Here is a 19928-nt window from a genome sequence, read left to right as displayed (position 1 = left end):
CCTTAGTCAACACCTGTTCTCTGCCTTAGTCAACACCTGTTCTCTACCTTAGTCAACACCTGTTCTCTGCCTTAGTCAACACCTGTTCTCTGTCTTAGTCAACACCTGTTCCCTACCTTAGTCAACACCTGTTCTCTACCTTAGTCAACACCTGTTCTCTGCCTTAGTCAACACCTGTTCTCTGTCTTAGTCAACACCTGTTCCCTACCTTAGTCAACACCTGTTCCCTACCTTAGTCAACACCTGTTCTCTGTCTTAGTCAACACCTGTTCCTACCTTAGTCAACACCTGTTCCCTACCTTAGTCAACACCTGTTCCTACCTTAGTCAACACCTGTTCCCTACCTTAGTCAACACCTGTTCTCTACCTTAGTCAACACCTGTTCTCTACCTTAGTCAACACATAGTAGAACAAGGACAATAATGAGTCAATGTCCACTACAGTAGAACAAGAATAAACCAGATGTTTTGAGAGGCTTTGTTCTGGTTTGATGGTGAGATATATTCAAATCTCTCTCCTCCTCCCCACCCTCCCCTCTCCCCTCCCCATCCTCCCCTCTCTCCCCTCTCTCTCCCCTCCCCACCTCCCCTCTCTCCCCTCTCTCCCCACCCTCCCTCCCCTCTCCCCTGCCCTTCCCTCCCTCTCTCCCTCTCTCCCCTCTCTCCCCACCCCTCCACTCCCCTCTCCCCACCTCCACTCCACTCCACTACCCCTCCCCTCCCCTCTCTCCCCTCCCCATCCTCCCTCTCCTCCCCACCCTCCCCTCTCTCCCTCTCCCCCACCCTCCCCTCTCTCCCTGCCCTCCCTCCCCTCTCTCCCTCTCTCTCCCTCCCCTCTCTCCCACCCTCCCCTCCCCTCCTCCCCTCCCTCTCCACTCTCTCCCCTCCCCTCTCTTCCTCTCTCCCTCCCCTCTCTCCCCTCTCTCCCCACCCTCCCCACCCTCCCCTCCCCTCCCCTCTCTCCCCACCCTCCCTCCCCTCCCCTCTCTCCCCTCCCCTTCTCTCCCCTCCCCTCCCCTCTCTCAGCCAGACAAGATGAATCCAATGGCTCAGTTGTATTATAAGAAAGTGAGCTACTCTCCGTACCGAGACAGAATCCCTCTGCAGATTGTTCGGGCTGAGTTGGAGCTCTCTGCTGAGGAGAGGGCCTACCTCACGGCTGTGGAGAAAGGTAATAGACATACCATCTGGTGGTATATAATATATATTAGTAATATGTCAATACCCGGAAATGTAAATTATTTGTACTTCTATACAGTCTGATTAATGATCTTCAATAAGATCTCAATATTATCTGTCCCCTAACCCTTTGTCCCCTACCCCTCTGTCCCCTACCCCTCTGTCCCCTACCCCTCTGTCTCCGAACCCTCTGTCCCCTAACCCTCTGTCCCCTAACCCTCTGTCCCCTAACCCTCTGTCCCCTACCCCTCTGTCCCCTACCCCTCCGTCCCCTAACCCTCTGTCCCCTACCCCTCTGTCCCCTAACCCTACCCCTCTGTCCCTAACCCTACCCCTCTGTCCCTAACCCTACCCCTCTGTCCCCTAACCCTCTGTTCCCTACCCCTCCGTCCCCTAACCCTCTGTCCCCTACCCTCTGTCCCTAACCCTACCCCCTATGTCCCCTACCCCTCTGTCCCCTAACCCTCTGTCCCCTAACCCTCTGTCCCCTAACCCTACCCCTCCGTCCCCTAACCCTCTGTCCCCTACCCTCTGTCCCCTAACCCTACCCCTCTGTCCCCTACCCTCTGTTCCCTACCCTTCTGTCCCCTAACCCTACCCTCTGTCCCCTACCCTCTGTTCCCTACCCTCTGTCCCCTAACCCTACCCCTCTGTCCCCTAACCCTACCCCTCTGTCCCTAACCCTACCCCTCTGTTCCCTACCCCTCTGTCCCCTAACCCTCTGTCCCCTCCCCTCTGTCCCCTACCCTCTGTCCCCTACCCCTCTGTCCCCTACCCCTACCCCTCTGTCCCCTAACCCCTACCCTCTGTCCCCTACCCTCTGTCCCCTACCCCTCTGTCCCCTAACCTACCCCTCTGTCCCCTACCCCTCCGTCCCCTAACCCTATGTCCCTCACCCTTCTGTTCCCTACCCTCTGTCCCCTAACCCTCTGTCCCCCTAACCCTACCCCTCTGTCCCTACCCCTCCGTCCACCAACCCTCTGTCCCCCACCCCCGCTGTCCCCTAACCCTACCCCTCTGTCCCTAACCCTCTGTCCCTAACCCTACCCCTCTGTTCCTACCCTCTGTCCCTAACCCTACCCCTCTGTCCCCTAACCCTCTGTCCCCTAACCCTCTGTCCCCTAACCCTCTGTCCCCTAACCCTCTGTCCCCTAACCCTCTGTCCCCTCTGTCCCCAGGGGACTATGCAGGTGTGAAACATGCTCTGCGTGAGGCGGAGGTATACTACAATATAGATGTGAACTGTCTGGACCCTCTTGGGCGGAGCGCGCTGCTCATCGCTATCGAGAACGAGAACCTGGAGGTGATGGAGCTGCTTCTGGACCACGGGGTTGCCACGGGAGACGCCTTGCTCTACGCCATACGGAAAGAGGTGGTGGGGGCCGTGGAGTTGCTGCTGTCTCATAGGAGACCTGGTGGAGAGAAACAGGTAGGGGACTGTGGAGTTGCTGCTGTCTCATAGGAGACCTGGTGGAGAGAAACAGGTAGGGACTGTGGAGGTGCTGCTGTCTCATAGGAGACCTGGTGGAGAGAAACAGGTAGGGGACTGTGGAGTTGCTGCTGTCTCACAGGAGACCTGGTGGAGAGAAACAGGTAGGGACTGTGGAGGTGCTGCTGTCTCAATAGGAGACCTGGTGGAGAGAAATAGGTAGGGACTGTGGAGGTGCTGCTGTCTCACAGGAGACCTGGTGGAGAGAAACAGGTAGGGACTGTGAAGGTGCTGCTGTCTCACAGGAGACCTGGTGGAGAGAAACAGGAAGGGACTGTGGAGGTGCTGCTGTCTCATAGGAGACCTGGTGGAGAGAAACAGGTAGGGGACTGTGGAGGTGCTGCTGTCTCACAGGAGACCTGGTGGAGAGAAACAGGTAGGGACTGTGGAGGTGCTGCTGTCTCACAGGAGACCTGGTGGAGAGAAACAGGAAGGGACTGTGGAGGTGCTGCTGTCTCACAGGAGACCTGGTGGAGAGAAACAGGAAGGGACTGTGGAGGTGCTGCTGTCTCATAGGAGACCTTCTAGAGAGTTGTCACTCATTCCTAGGTTCTCTCTCTCTCTCTCTCTCTCTCTCTGTCTCTCTCTCTCTCTCTCTTTCCCTCTCTCTCTTTCCCTCTCTCTCTCTCTCGTTTTCCCTATCTCTCTCTCACTCTGAATAACTGTGAAATGAAATGTCACAGTTTTTCAGGAGGGAGGCAGAGATGAAGAAAGGGAGATCTTACGGTTTTCTTCTTTCACCGTCTTTGAAGTTTGAAGTCGGTGACAAGATGAGCGAAAGTGTGTGTGACCTTTTATCTTGCCACTGATGAGACACTGCAGACATCTCCAATGTGTCACACACACACACACAGAGAGAGAGAGAGAGAGAGAGAGAGAGAGAGACAGAGAGAGAGAAAGAGAGAGAGAGAGAGAGAGAGAGAGAGAGAGAGAGAGAGAGAGAGAGAGAGAGAGAGAGAGAGCGATAGGAGAGAGAGAAATAGGAGAGAGAGATATAGGAGAGAGAGAAAGATGGAGGGAGAGCGAGAGAGCCTCCACTCCTTAGAGAGATTAAAGAAACTAAACCAATATCACTCTCTCTATAAATCATTGTCTTTCGTTCTCTCCTTTTTAAGGTCCTCCTGCTCCCCCTGTCCTCCTCCTTCTCCTCCTGTCCTCCTGTTTCTCCTCCTGTCCTCCTCTTTCTCCTCCTGTCCTCCTCCTTCTCCTCCTGTCCTCCTGTTTCTCCTCCTGTCCTCCTCTTTCTCCTCCTCCTGTCCTCCTCTTTCTCCCCCCGACCTCCTCTTTATCCCCCCATCCTCCTCTTTCTGCTCCTGTCCTCCTCTTTCTCCCCCCATCCTCCTCTTTCTCCTCCTGTCCTCCTCTTTCTCCTCCTGTCCTCCTGTTTCTCCTCCTGTCCTCCTGTTTCTCCTCCTGTTTCTCCTCCTCTTTCTCCTCCTCTTTCTCCTCTTTCTCCCCCCATCCTCCTCTTTCTCCTCCTGTCCTCCTCTTTCTCCTCCTGTCCTCCTGTTTCTCCTCTACCTGTCCTCCTTTTTCTCCTCCTGTCCTCCTCTTTCTCCTCCTGACCTCCTCTTTCTCCTCCTGTCCTCCTCTTTCTCCCCCTGTCCTCCTCCTTCTCCTCCTGTCTTCATCTTTCTCCTCCTGTCTTCATCTTTCTCCTCCTGTCCTCCTCTTTCTCCCCGTCTTCATCTTTCTCCCCCTGTCCTCCTCTTTCTCCTGCCGTCCTCCTCTTTCTCCTCCTGACCTCCTCTTTCTCCTCCTGTCCTCCTCTTTCTCCTCCTGCCCTCCTCCTTCTCCTCCTCTTTCTCCTCCCGTCCTCCTCTTTCTCCTTCTGTCCTCCTCTTTCTCCCCCTGTCCTCCTCCTTCTCCCCCATCCTCCGCTCCCTCCTGTCTCCTCTTTCTCCTCCTGTCCTCTCTTTCTCCTCCTGTCCTCCTCTTTCTCCTCCTGTCCTCCTCTTTCTCCTCCTGTCCTCCTCTTTCTCCCCCATCCTCCTCTTTCTCCTCCTGTCCTCCTCTTTCTCCTCTTTCTCATCATCTCCTCCTCTGTCCTCCTCTTTCTCCTCCTGTCCTCCCGTCTTTCTCCTCCCTCCCTGTTTAACCTCTTTCTCCTCCTGTTTCTCCTCCAACCTCTTTTCCTCCTGTCCCCATCCTCCCTCTTTCTCCCCCCCCATCCTCCTCTTTCTCCTCCTGTCTTCATCTTTCTCCCCCCTGTCCTCCTCTTTATCCCCCCCCATCCTCCTCTTTCTCCTCCCTGTCCTCCTCTTTCTCCCCCTGTCCTCCGAGTATTTATGTATTTCTGTCCTATTCATGTTCTGTATGATGTCATGTTCTGTATGATGTCATGTTCTGTATGATGTCATGATTCATGTTCTGTATGATGTCATGTTCTGTATGATGTCATGCTTCATGTTCTGTATGATGTCATGTTCTGTATGATGTCATGATTCATGTTCTGTATGATGTCATGTTCTCTATGATGTCATGCTTCATGTTCTGTATGATGTCATGTTCTGTATGATTTCATGCTTCATGTTCTGTATGATGTCATGTTTGATGTTCTGTGTTGGACCCCAGGAAGAGTAGCTGCTGCTTTCGCGAACAGCTAATTTGAATCCTCATAAAATTCCCGTAGTACAGTCAATTTTCATTAACTGTTCAATGCCAGGTCCCCAGGATGTCAGGAGATGCCTTCAAAACTGGCCAATAGGCTCAAATGTGAGTTATTTTACCATCAAGTAGGCTTGATGGTAAAATAACTCACCTTTGAGCCTATTGGCTTGCTAGGGTGTTGTGGGCGGGGATGGAGGATGGGCGTAAGCCCAGTGAAAGGCACTCATTCTATTTCAACCCAAACCTTGAACCCCCAGGTGTCACTGGGAAGCTTGGTGCTGTGCTTCCCTTTGTAGTCTGTAATGGTTTGCAAGCCCTGCCACATCTGACGAGTGTCGGAGCCGGTGTAGTACGATTCCAACTTTGTCCTGTATTGGCTCTTTTCCTATTTGATGGTTTCCTGTTTGAGCTTCCAGGGTAAAGTCCCGTACCTTGAAAAGCAGCAGCTCTACCCTTTAACTCAGTGTGAATGTTGCCTGTAATCCATGGCTTCTGGTTGGGGTATGTACGTACTGTCATTGTGGTTGACGACGTCCTCGATGCACTTATTGACTTAGGCAGTGACTGATGTGGTGTACAGTCCTGTAGGTTAGCATCTGCTTCATATGACAACATTTTTATTGACCGAGTCACTGGTGCTTCCTGCTTTAATTTTTGCTTGTAAGCAGGAATCAGGAGGATAGAATTATGGTCAGATTTGCCAAATGGAGGGCAAGGGAGAACTTTGCATGCATCTCTGCGTGTGGAGTAAAGGTGGTCTAGACTTTGTTTCCCCTCTGGTTGCACATTTAACATGCTGATAGAAATAAGGTAAAACTGATTTAAGTTTCCCTGCGTTAAAGTCCCCGGACATTGGGATTCTTATTTCTTTATCAAGCTGACTGAATGGGGTCTTATAGCCAGCATCTGTCTGTGGTGGTCAATTAACAGCCACATAAAATATAGATAAAAACTCTCTTGAAAAATAGTGTGGTCTATAGCTTATCATGAGATACTCTACTTCAGTCGAACAAAATATAGAGACTTCCTTAGAAGGGGCGGCAGCGTAGCCTAGTGGTTAGAGCGTTGGACTAGTAACCGGAAGGTTGCAAGTTCAAACCCCCGAGCCGACAAGGTACAAAATCTGTCGTTCTGCTCCTGTACAGGCAGTTAACCCACCGTTCCAAGGCCGTCATTGAAAATAAAAATTTGTTCTTAATTGACTTGCCTAGGTAAAATAAATAAAAATAAAAAGATTTTGTGCACCAGCTGTTGTTTACAAATATGCACAGACCGCCCTCCCCCCCATGCTGTTCTATCCTGCCAGCTGAATATCCATGTCGTCACGATTCGCTGAAACAAAGGATATTACCGCTTTTTGATGTCCCGTTGGTAGGATATTCGTGATCGTACCTCGTCTAATTTATTGTCCAATGATTGCACGTTGGCGAGTAGTATTGACAGTAAAGGCAGCTTTCCCACTCGTCTTCTGTTTATCACTACGAGGCACCCGGCTCTGTGTCCTCTGTACCTGCATCTCTTTCTCTTGCCAATAACTGGGATTTCGGCCTTGTCGGGTGTCTGAAGTACATCCTGTGCATCCTGCTTGTTGAAGAAAAAATCTTTGTCTAATGAGGGGGTGGGCAAACTTTTTGACTCGCGGGCCACAATGGGTTCTAAAATTTGACAGAGGGGCCGGGCCAGGAGCATTTGGAGGGAGTGTTTGGGCCGGATATACTAAAGCATTAAATGTAGTGTGTGCAAACCTCATAGCACAGTAAGAACACTACAACCCAATTTATTAACTGTCTTTCAAATGTGAAAAATAGCCCTTATCAGTTAATAAATTTGTCTCAAGGAATATGCAAGATATGGCATTTACATACTATTTCGCAGATACTGGGAGGAGGAAATGTAAATAGATTAAAATAACATACGCACTGTGATTTATCAAGATTGCGTCTGTTTTTAATAAGTTTCAATCGAAGGTGCAAAGTTAAAGAAATCAACATTTATTGAAAAATGGAATCACTTTCAACATTCAAAACATATTATTACACAACGAAATACTCAAGCTCAATAATATCTACTTGTGTTAAACTCCGCAAAATCATGGATGGATTGTCCTGACCGCGCGCTCTACAAACTCGCCACGGACGCCCCTCGCCTTCACGCGCAAACAGTACACGTGTATCGTTTGCCAAGCACACAGACATAGGCTGTATTAAATATCCTACCTGCAGCTGAAAATTTAAATTTAAATTAAGAGCGATGTGCGGCGTGTTAATTAAGCTACTGTACCGCTGCTGTGCGTAAATGCGCATTGCTCTTAATTAAAAGACGCACTTCCAAACTTTCCATATGCATTTTTTCATAACACAGCAGAAAAACTCACCATTTCAGTGGGAACAGTGTTGTTGGTCTCCTTTTTGCCAGTGCATCAAAGTCTGGAGTTAGTTTTGTTGTGGCAATTCTCAGGACAGATCTGAGGTGTTGGTCAGTTAACTTGGATCTGTGATGGGCTTTGTTGATTTTCATGACGCTAAACGTCTGCTCACACACGTAGGTCGAGCCAAACAACACCAGCATCTTCTGCGCCGTCCTCCGGAGGTTTGGAAACGCGGTCTCGTTAAGTGAAGCGTAAAAGTCATTCAGTTTAAGAGACTTGAACTTCTCCTTTGAGACGGAGTCAGACTGAAGATCGATCAGTTCCAATTGCAGCTCCTGCGGTGCTGATTCGGGGTCTTGTGACAGGGGACAGGACACCAGTTGAAGTGACTTGTCAATTTTTCAAAATCACAGAACCGACGGCAAAATTCTCTGTGCAGATCGTCCAGTGATTTGCAGTATTTCTTCGCATTTCGGCGGCCTCTTTCTGCACGGCTAGTGTGGGGAAATGTGCGAAAGATTTGTTTGACATTTGCCTGGAGAATAAAACCAGCTTGGATTTGAAGGCTCTCACATTTGTGTACATGTCGTGGCGCAAACTGATCTTTCCCCTGTAGCTTCACGTTCAGCTCATTCATGTGTGAAAATATGTCCACAGCAAACGCAAAGTCACAAAGCCAGTTTGTGTCGCTCAGCTCGGGAATTCTTCGGATTTCCCCATTAAATAAAAAATGAGCGAATCTCGTCTTTGAGCTCCCAGACTCGTTGAAACACTTTCCCCAAACTTAACCAGCGGACGCGAGAGTGGTAAATTAGGTCCTGGTGATCCGCATTAGTTTCTTCCAGGAACGTAATGAACTGACGATGATTAAGTCCCCTTGCTCGTATGAAGTTAACAAGTTTTACAACTGGATCCACGACGTGATTAAGCTGCAATACAGACTTACACAGAGACTCCTGATGAATGATGCAGTGAAGTAAAATAACATCCTGGTCAGGGTTTTCTTCTTTCACTTTATCCTGGATTCTTTTCAGCAGCCCGATGTTTTTTCCAGTTAAATTTGGCGATCCATCCGTGGTGACATTGGCAAGTTTACTCCAAGGTAGCTTCATTCTCTCGATGACAGCAGACACCTGTTCATATAAGTCCTCTCCTCGCGTTTTCCCTTTCAGTGATTCCATGCTCAAAAGCTCCTCCGTTATCTCAAAACTGTCGTTAATCCCTCGGATAAAAATTAAGAGCTGAGCAGTGTCTTTTATGTCGTTACTTTCATCCAGTGCTAGTGAATATAACTTAAAGGACTCCGCCTTTTTGTTTAACCTCTTGCCTCTACTTGGGACGCTTGCGTCCCAACTAGAGCTCTGGAAATGCAAATGCGCTATGCTAAATGCTAATAGTATTAGTTAAAACTCAAAAGTTCATTAAAATACACATGCAGGGTATCAAATTAAAGCTACACTCGTTGTGAATCCAGGCAACAAGTCAGATTTTTAAAATGCTTTTCGGCGACAGCATGAGAAGCTATTATCTGATAGCATGCACCAATACACTACAACAGAAAAGCACAGCAGGGGACGTAAACAAAATAATTAGCATTTCGGCGTTACACAAACCGCACAATAAAATAGAAAACAGTCATTACCTTTCACCATCTTCTTTGTTGGCACTCCTAGATGTCCCATAAACACTATTGGGTCTTTATTTCGATTAAATCGGGCCATATAAAGCCAAGATATCGTTATATGTAGACTGTGTGATAAACGAAAAAAACAGCGATTTCACAACGTAACGTCATTTTTTAAAATTCAAAAAGTAGATGATAAACTTTCACAAAACACTTCGAAATAAGTTTGTAATGCTACTTTAGGTATTAGTAAACGTTAATAAGCGATAAAAATCATCCATAGGCGATGTCAAAATCATTAGCTGTCGTCTTGGAAAAAATTTCACGAGAGAGCTCTTCCGGAATGATCTGGGCGGAGACCGGAGGTAAGTGGTGCCCCTGTTTCGGTTCAACCAAGAATCAAAGAGGATTCAATTCACAAGACTCTAGACAACATGGGGATGCTGTGGGAGTTGAATGCTCGGTCTTATCTAATTCGCTCACTGTTAACAATTGCTGGAATTGGCGCAAGGATATTTATTTCCATTTTCTGTGATCAGGTTTTCCTGCGCTTTCCGATGTAACGCACGTTATGTAATAGCCACAGTCGTGATTTAACCAGTTTTAAAAACGTCCGAGGGTTTCCTATCCACACATTCTAACCATATGAACGTACTATATTCCTGGCATGAGTAGCAGGGCGCTGAAATGTTGCGCGATTTTTAACAAAATGTTCAAAAAAGTAGAGGGTAGGAGCAACTAGTTAACTCGCTGACTATATCTTCGTCAATCAGTTCCACGCGGCGAGTCACTGTCCTGCGTGCTAAACTGATTTTTTCAAACTTGGCTTTGCTCTCCGGACACAAGAGACCTGCTGTCTCTACCATGCACTCTTTCAAAAACTCGCCTTCGGAGAAAGGCTTGCTAGCCTTTGCTAATTTGAATGCCAGCAAATAACTTGCCTTGGTACTTGACTCTTGAATTGCAGTTTGTCGGTGAAAAAAGTTCTGTTGACTCTGTAAATTAGCTGCCAACCTCTGAGCAGTAGCCGCCCGTTCTTGTGTTGACTGCTTGCTAGCATAGTTTGCATGCTTCGTGGCAAAGTGACGGCTGATATTGTACTCTTTGAAAACCGCAACAGCTTCTTGGCATATCAGACATACAGCCGTTGATCGGACTTCAGTGAAGAAGTATTTTGTTGTCCACTCCTTATTAAACACTCGGCATTCGCTGTCCACTTTCCTTCTCTTTGGTCCGCTCATTTTCACAGAAGGGCTTAATGGTGACGTGAAACGAAGTGAAAATTAAAGTGAAATAAAGAGAAATACGCGCCACTCCAACAACGGTCAATGTGTTTTGAGTGCGCCATCTATTGGGGAAACGTGGGCATTGCAGGGAAAGGGGAAAAAGGAGGTTTTTACTATAATTTGGACAAGTTCGGCGGGCGGATTAAAAAGCCTAACGGGCCGTATGTGGCCAGCGGGCCGTAGTTTGCCCATGTCATTAGACTCTAATCCGAGGTGAGTGATCGCTGTCCTGATATCCAGAAGCTCTTTGTCTAATCCGAGGTGAGTGATCGCTGTCCTGATATCCAGAAGCTCTTTTTCTAATCCGAGGTGAGTGATCGCTGTCCTGATATCCAGAAGCTCTTTGTCTAATCCGAGGTGAGTGATCGCTCTTTTCTGGCGTAAAATACGGTGACAGAAACATTACGTACAAAATAAGTTACAAATGTCGTGTCTTTGGCAAAATTAAAAGCGTTGATAACTAGAGCTAGCGTTGATAACTAGAGTTAGCGTTGATAACTAGAGCTAGCATCAATAACTAGAGTTAGCGTTGATAACTAGAGCTAGCGTTGATAACTAGAGTTAGCATCAATAACTAGAGTGAGCATCAATAACTAGAGTGATCTCTGTTGGAATCGACGTGATCTCTTTTGGAATCGTTGTGATCTCTGTTGGAATCGTCGTGATCTCTGTTGGAATCGTAGTGATCTCTGTTGGAATCGTCTCTGTGATCTCTGTTGGAATCGTCGTGATCTCTGTTGGAATCGTCGTGATCTCTGTTGGAATCGTCGTGATCTCTGTTGGAATCGTCGTGATCTCTGTTGGAGAGTCAGTTCTTCTGTTGGAGAGTCAGTTCTTCTGTTGGAGAGTCAGTTCATCATCGTCTCTCTCTCTCTCTGCTTCCCTGAATATCAAGTCTTTTGTGGTTAGAATGGATACTTTAGAGTACCATTCAGAAATGTTTTCATAGAATAGATGTTTTGGCGGTTGGCGGTCGTCACATCACAGGTTCACATCATTTCTAGCTGCAGACTAGTAATTCATATCTAAGATTTGCTCTTACTCTGTCGGGATCGATAATCTCAGAGTTGAACAATTTCCAGCCGTGTAGCCACTGCTCCACGTGGTATGCTTAGGAATTCAACAACCATTACAACCTTAGCTTAAACTGAGGTTTCTGTGCTCTAAACTCAACCTGTGCCCCCTCTCGGTGTCCATCGAGGTAGGCGTGCTCTAAACTCAAACTATGCCCCCTCTCGGTGTCCATCGAGATACGCGTGCTCTAAACTCAACCTGTGCCCCCTCTCGGTGTCCATCGAGGTACGCTTGCTCTAAACTCAACCTGTGCCCCCTCTCGGTGTCCATCGAGGTACGCTTGCTCTAAACTCAACCTGTGCCCCTCTCGGTGTCCATCGAGATACGCGCGCTCTAAACTCAACCTGTGCCCCCTCTCGGTGTCCATCGAGGTACGCGTGGTCTGAAGAAGATTTCCTCAGGAAATTCCACACATCAACATCTACGAGACAACGTTGAACATTTGTACGAAAAAAAACAAATGAAGGGAGACAACGTTGACTTGGAAAATCTGTATGAAAAACCAAATAAAGGGAGACATAGATATGATTTTAAAAAACAACTGTTGATTCAATATGAAAAGAAAATGGGTGGATGAGATTAATCATAAACCCAAATGGAGAACATTTAGTTTGATTCAGGGTGAATTGGTGTGTGAGAGTTATATTATGTATGACCTACTTAAAAACAAGAGATCGCTACGTGCACTGGTAAGATCAAGGATATAGTCTCTGCGTATTGAAACAGGTCAGATCAGGGATATTGTTTCTGTGTATTGAAACAGGTCAGATCAGGGATATTGCCTCTGCGTAATGAAACAGGTCAGATCAGGGATATTGTCTCTGCGTATTGAAACAGGTCAGATCAGGGATGTTGTCTCTGCGTATTGAAACAGGTCAGATCAGGGATATTGTCTCTGCGTATTGAAACAGGTCAGATCAGGGTTATTGTCTCCGCGTATTGAAACAGGTCAGATCAGGGATATTGTCTCTGCGTATTGAAACAGGTCAGATCAGGGATATTGTCTCTGCGTAATGAAACAGGTCAGATCAGGGATATTGTCTCTGCGTATTGAAACAGGTCAGATCAGGGATGTTGTCTCTGCGTATTGAAACAGGTCAGATCAGGGATATTGAAACAGGTCAGATCAGGGATATTGTCTCTGCGTATTGAAACAGGTCAGATCAGGTATATAGACTCTGCGTACTAAAACAGGTCAGATCAGGGATATTGTCTCTGCGTATTGAAACAGGTCAGATCAGGGATATTGTCTCTGCGTATTGAAGCAGGTCAGATCAGGGATATTGTCTCTGCGTATTGAAACAGGTTCAGATCAGGTATATAGACTCTGCGTACTGAAACAGGTCAGATCAGGGATATTGAAACAGGTCAGATCAGGGATATAGTCTCTGCGTATTGAAACAGGTCAGATCAGGGATATAGTCTCTGCGTATTGAAACAGGTCAGATCGGGGATATTGAAACAGGTCAGATCAGGGATATAGTCTCTGCGTATTGAAACAGGTCAGATCGGGGATATTGAAACAGGTCAGTATCATGGTGAAACTGAAGAGGAAACACTGTAATTATTGTGACCTCAAAGAAATAGAGAACAGTAACTCATTTGAAACTGAAGAGTCCGTTCTCAGAGTTTTACACTGAATAACTCCAGTCATAATGGGTTTATAAGCTGGTTATAGACTGTTAAACTCATTTCATTACCTCTCCAGGTCCCCTCTACCATGGACAGTCCGTTCTCAGAGTTTTACCACTGACATAACTCCAGTCATAATGGGTTTATAAGCTGGTTATAGACTGTTAATAACTAGTTTCTTACTGTTCATTACCTCTCCAGGTCCCCTCTCTGATGATGGACAGTCAGTTCTCAGAGTTTACTCCGGACATAACTCCAGTCATAATGGGTTTATAAGCTGGTTATAGACTGTTAATAACTAGTTTCTTACTGTTCATTACCTCTCCAGGTCCCCTCTCTGATGATGGACAGTCAGTTCTCAGAGTTTACTCCGGACATAACTCCAGTCATCTTGGCAGCTCACACCAACAACTATGAGATCATTAAGCTACTGGTGCAGAGGAAAGTGGCCATCCCCAGGCCTCATCAGATACGATGTGACTGTGTCCAGTGTGTTTCTAGTTCGGAGGTGAGCTTCTCTCCTGATCTGTTGTCCTTTCTGTACCCGAAATGCATCCAGCAAAACACATGAAGAATGTCGAGTTTCCTTAAAAGTTTCAGGGTATTAACATCTACATGTACCTATAACGAACGAACTAACTAACTAACTAACTAACTAACTAACTAACTAACTAACTAACTAACCAAACAAACAAACATAGCAGAACCATCATCCTCTCCTCTCCTCTCTGTCTCCTCCCTGTAGGTGGATAGCCTTTGTCACTCCAGGTCTCGTCTGAACATCTATAAGGCCTCTCCCTCTCTCATCCTCTCCTCTCCTCTCTGTCTCCTCCCTGTAGGTGGACAGCCTACGTCACTCCAGGTCTCGTCTGAACATCTATAAGGCCTCTCCCTCTCTCATCCTCTCCTCTCCGTCTCCTCCCTGTAGGTGGACAGCCTTCGTCACTCCAGGTCTCGTCTGAACATCTGTAAGGCCTCTCCCTCTCTCATCCTCTCCTCTCCTCTCTGTCTCCTCCCTGTAGGTGGACAGCCTACGTCCTCAGGTCTCGCCTTATAGATGTTCAGACCTCTCCCTCTCTCACCCACCCTCTCCTCTCCTCTCCTATCTGTCTCCTCCCTGTAGGTGGACAGCCTTCGTCACTCCAGGTCTCGTCTGAACATCTATAAGGCGCTGGCCTCTCCCTCGCTCATCCTCTCCCCTCCTCTCTGTCTCCTCCCTATAGGTGGACAGCCTACGTCACTCCAGGTCTCGTCTGAACATCTATAAGGCCTCTCCCTCTCTCATCCTCTCCTCTCGTCTCTGTCTCCTCCCTGTAGGTGGACAGCCTGCGTCACTCCAGGTCTCGTCTGAACATCTATAAGGCCTCTCCCTCGCTCATCCTCTCCTCTCTGTCTCCTCCTTGTAGGTGGACAGCCTACGTCACCAGGTCTCGTCTGAACATCTATAAGGCCTCTCCCTCTCTCATCCTCTCCTCTCGTCTCTGTCTCCTCCCTGTAGGTGGACAGCCTGCGTCACTCCAGGTCTCGTCTGAACATCTATAAGGCCTCTCCCTCTCTCATCCTCTCCTCTCTGTCTCCTCCCTGTAGGTGGACAGCCCACGTCACTCCAGGTCTCGTCTGAACATCTATAAGGCCTCTCCCTCTCTCATCCTCTCCTCTCCTCTCTGTCTCCTCCCTGTAGGTGGACAGCCTCTGGTCTCCTGAACATCTATAAGGCGCTGGCCTCTCCCTCGGTCTCCTCCCTGTGGTGGACAGCCTACGTCACCAGGTCTCGTCTGAACATCTATAAGGCCTCTCCCTCTCTCATCCTCTCCTCTCCCTCTCTGTCTCCTCCCTGTAGGTGGACAGCCTGAGGTCTCGTCTGAACATCTATAAGGCGCTGGCCTCTCCCTCGCTCATCTCTCTCTCCAGTGAAGACCCCATCCTCACGGCCTTCAGACTGGGCTGGGAACTCAAAGAGCTCAGCAAGGTCTGTTTCCCCAGCAGTTTAAAACAGTGTTATAGAGCCTTCATAAGTGGTTACGACCACTGTGTTACTTCATAATATTAATTTAAAACCTTCTTAAAGGCATTATAAGATCTTAATAGAGTGTTTAACCTGTTATAACTGTCTCAGCAGCGTGGTGTTCATAACATGTTTATAAACGGTTATAAAGGTTAATAACCTGTTTATTCCTCTTCCTAGGTGGAGAATGAGTTTCGTCAGGAGTATGAGGAGCTGTCTCAGCAGTGTGGTGTTTATAATATGTTTATAAAGGGTTATAAAGGCTTTATTACAGTTAATAACCTGTCTATTCCTCTTCCTAGGTGGAGAATGAGTTTCGTCAGGGTATGAGGAGCTGTCTCAGCAGTGTAAGCTGTTTGCTAAAGACCTGTTGGACCAGGCTAGGAGCAGCAGAGAGCTGGAGACTATACTGAACCACAGAGATGACAGTGAAGAACTGGACTCCAGAGAGACCAGCCACGACCTGGCCAAACTCAAACTGGCCATCAAGTACCAACACAAAGAGGTAGGAGACACTAACTACTGTATGTTTAACCCTGGTTTAGTGGTAAGATACACTAACTACTGTATGTTTAACCCTGGTTTAGTGGTAAGAGACACTAACTACTGTATGTTTAACCCTGGTTTAGTGGTAAGAGACACTAACTACTGTATGTTTAACCCTGGTTTAGTGGTAAGAGACACTAACTACTGTATGTTTAACCCTGGTTTAGTGGTAGGAGACACTAACTACTGTATGTTTAACCCTGGTTTAGTGGTAGGAGACACTAACTACTGTATGTTTACCCTGGTTTAGTGGTAGGAGACACTAACTACTGTATGTTTACCCTGGTTTAGTGGTAGGAGACACTATGTTTAACCCTGGTTTAGTGGTAAGAGACACTAACTACTGTATGTTTAACCCTGGTTTAGTGGTAGGAGACACTAACTACTGTATGTTTAACCCTGGTTTAGTGGTAGGAGACACTATGTTTAACCCTGGTTTGGTGGTACACTAACTACTGTTTTTAACCCTGGTTTAGTGGTAGGAGACACTAACTACTGTATGTTTAACCCTGGTTTATTGGTAGGAGACACTGGTTTAACCTGGTTTAGTGTAGGATACACTAACTACTGTATGTTTACCCTGGTTTAGTGGTAGGAGACACTAACTACTGTATGTTTAACCCTGGTTTAGTGGTAGGAGACACTAACTACTGTATGTTTAACCCTGGTTTAGTGGTAGGAGACACTAACTACTGTATGTTTAACCCTGGTTTAGTGGTAGGAGACACTAACTACTGTATGTTTAACCCTGGTTTAGTGGTACTGTCTCCATGCTGGAGAAAGTTTTGAGTGAGCAATCATAATCTGGGAAAACAGAATACTTGACCACTGTGACGGACCCAAGCTTAAGGAAAGCTTTGACTATGTACAGACTAGAGGTCGACCGATTATGCTTTTTCAACGCCGATACCGATACCGATTATTGAAGGACCGAACAAAGCCGATACCGATTAATCGGCCAATTTTTAAAATGTATTTCTAATAATGACAATTACAACAATACTGAATTAATACTTATTTTAACTTAAACCTCTTGGGGATAGTGAGACGCTAGCGTCTCAAGTGGCCAATAGCCTCGGGAAATGCATAGCGCCAAATTCAAATAAAACGCTATAAAACTCAAACTTTCATTAAATCACACATGCAGGGTACTCAATTAAAGCTACTCTCATTGTGAATCCAGCCAACATGTCAGATTTTAAACATGCTTTTCGGCGAAAGCATGAGAAGCTATTATCTGATAGTATGCACCCACCTGAACCAGTTGTAAACAAAAGAACTAGCGTAGCCGGCGCTACACAAAACACTGAAATAAAATATAAAATATGCATTACCTTTGACGAGCTTCTTTGTTGGCACTCCAATATGTCCCATAAACATCACAATTTGTCCTTTTTTTTCCGATTAATTCCGTCCATGTATACCCAAAATGTCCATTTATAAAGCAGGTTTGATCCGGAAAAAAACAGCTTGCCAAAACACAACGTCACTACAAAACATTTCAAAAGTTGCCTATAAACTTTGCCAAAATATTTCAAATATTGACTTTGTCATCAACCGGGGTAAGAACCTCTCTACCTCTGGTTACATATCACTGGAATATAAACCTTATCTAGTCTATCACCTGGGTAAGAACCTCTCTACCTCTGGTTATATATAGCATACATACTGAGGGGTGACGAGTCCTCTACTGACTGTACTGGGTAGAGTGGAACTGTCCTCTATTTCAAACTACTTTTGTAATTCAACTTTAGGTATTTTTAAACGTTAATGATAGATCAAATTGTAGACGGGGCAATCTGTATTCAATAGAGCAAGTAAACAAAACATGCACCTTTTTCCCTCTTGCGTAACTCTCAACAGTGTAACGTTGTTCCAGGAAGTGCCTCTTCTTCGTTGCACCAATGATTAACTTCAACCCAATTCCAAAGACTGGTGACATCCTGTGGAAGTCGTAGGAACTGTAAAATGGTCGCTATCAAATACCCCTTGGCAAAGACAACTGAGGGAACGGTCAGAGGTTTTGCCTGCTACATAAGTTCTGTTATAGTCACAGATATGATTGAACCAATTTTAGAAACTTCAGAGTGTTTTCTATCCACACCTACTAATCATATGCATATAATATATTCCTGGCATGAGTAGCAGGAAGTTGAAATTCTGCACGCTATTTATCCAAAAGTGGAAATGCTGCCCCCTATCCTTAAAAGGTTAACCTCTCCGGGATAGAAGGGACGCTTACGTCCCACTTGGCCAATAGCCAATGCAGAGCGCCAAATTCAAATAAAATACTATAAAATTAACATTTTCATTAAATCACACATGTAAGATACCAAATTAAAGCTACACGCGTTGTGAATCCAGACAACATGTCAGATTTCAAAATTTGTTTTTGGCTCAAGCATAAGATGCTATTATCTGATGATAGCACAACAGTAAACAAAGAGAGCCTAGCATATTTCAACTCTGCAGGCGCAACACAAAATGCAGAAATAAAATATACAAATAAATAAAATATAAATCATGCCTTACCTTTGACGAGCTTCTTTTGTTGGCACTCCAATATGTCCCATAAACATCACAAATGGTCCTTTTGTTCGATTAATTCCGTCGATATATATCCAAAATGTCCATTTATTTGGCCCGTTTGATCCAGAAAAACACAGCTTCCAATTTGCGCAACGTCACTACAAAATATCTCAACAGTTACCTGTAAACTTTGCCAAAACATTTCAAACTACTTTTGTAATACAACTTTAGGTATTTTTAAACGTTAATAATAGATCAAACTGAAGTTCTGTGTTCTGTGTTCAATACAGGAAGACAACAAACTCAAGCATGCTTTCTAGTCTTGCGCAACTATCAAACAGTACATAACGTGACACTTCTTCAAGATGGAGGCTCAGGACTTTACTTTGGTAATGTACTCATAAAGCCGTTTGCATTGAATTGAGAGAGAGAGACAGAGACACACACACAGAGACACAGAGACACACAGAGAGAGAGAGAGAGAGAGAGAGAGAGAGAGAGAGAGAGAGAGAGAGAGAGAGAGAGACACACAGAGAGAGAGAGAGAGAGAGAGAGAGACACACACACACAGAGACACAGAGACACACACAGGGAGAGAGAGAGAGAGAGAGAGAGAGAGAGAGAAGGAACGAAGGGACTGTCTGCAATGTTCTGATGTGAGAACACTGAGATGGAAAGAATTTGACAGGTGGAGGGATTATTAAAGGAAGGAGAAAGAGAGGGATTAAAGGTTTAGGAGTTGATGGATGTTAGATGGGGGGTTTAGTGTTGAGTGGAGAGCATCCTTTAGGTAACAGCTCCTGAGAAGATCCTGTCTGTCTCATTTATCTCTCTCTCTCTCTCTCTCTCTCTCTCTCTCTCTCTCTCTCTCTCTCTCTCTCTCTCTCTCTCTCTCGGCATGGGAAACATGTGTTAACATTGCCAAAGCAAGTGAGGTAGATAATATACAAAAGTGAAATAAACAATAAAAATTAACAGTAAACATTACACATACAGACGTTTCAAAACAATAAAGACATTACAAATGTCATATTATGTATATATATAGTGTTGCAACGATGTACAAATGGTTAAGGGTACACAAGGGGAAATAAATAGGCATAAATATGGGTTGTATTTACAATGGGGTTTGTTCTTCACTGGTTGCCCTTTTCTTGTGGCAACGGGTCACAAATATTGCTGCTGTGATGGCACACTGTGGTATTTCACCCAGTAGATATGGGAGTTTATCAAAATTGGGTTTGTTTCAAATTCTTTGTGGATCTGTGTAATCTGAGGGAAATGTGTGTCTCTAATATGTTCATACATTGGGCAGGAGGTTAGGAAGTGCAGCTCAGTTTCCACCTCATTTTGTGGGCAGTGAGCACATAGCCTGTCTTCTCTTGAGAGCCATGTCTGCCTACGACGGCCTTTCTCAATAGCAAGGCTATGCTCACTGAGTCTGTACATAGTCAAAGCTTTCCTTAAGTTTGGGTCAGTCACAGTGGTCAGGTATTCTGCACTGTGTCCTCTCTGTTTTGGGCCAAATAGCATTCTAGTTTGCTCTGTTTTTTTGTTAATTCTTTCCAATGTGTCAAGTAATTATCT

The 19928-nt window shown here is 45.9% G+C and overlaps 1 protein-coding gene across 1 annotated transcript; it reads left to right on the top strand.

Moving 5' to 3' along the window:
* Positions 1-1034: 1034 nt before the first annotated feature.
* On the top strand, positions 1035-15771 carry LOC135567324 (short transient receptor potential channel 5-like; the record flags this gene model as incomplete). Its single annotated transcript, XM_065014748.1, has 7 exons — positions 1035-1170; positions 2357-2607; positions 13590-13769; positions 14101-14123; positions 15116-15230; positions 15447-15497; positions 15619-15771. Coding segments are annotated over exons 1-7 (909 nt in total), but the record flags the coding sequence as incomplete, so codon positions are not given.
* Positions 15772-19928: the final 4157 nt, after the last annotated feature.

The sequence above is a fragment of the Oncorhynchus nerka genome, unplaced genomic scaffold (genome assembly GCF_034236695.1).
Source record: "Oncorhynchus nerka isolate Pitt River unplaced genomic scaffold, Oner_Uvic_2.0 unplaced_scaffold_2131, whole genome shotgun sequence".
NCBI classification, from domain to species: Eukaryota; Metazoa; Chordata; class Actinopteri; order Salmoniformes; family Salmonidae; genus Oncorhynchus; species Oncorhynchus nerka.
This window is presented reverse-complemented; position numbering and strand designations above follow the sequence as displayed.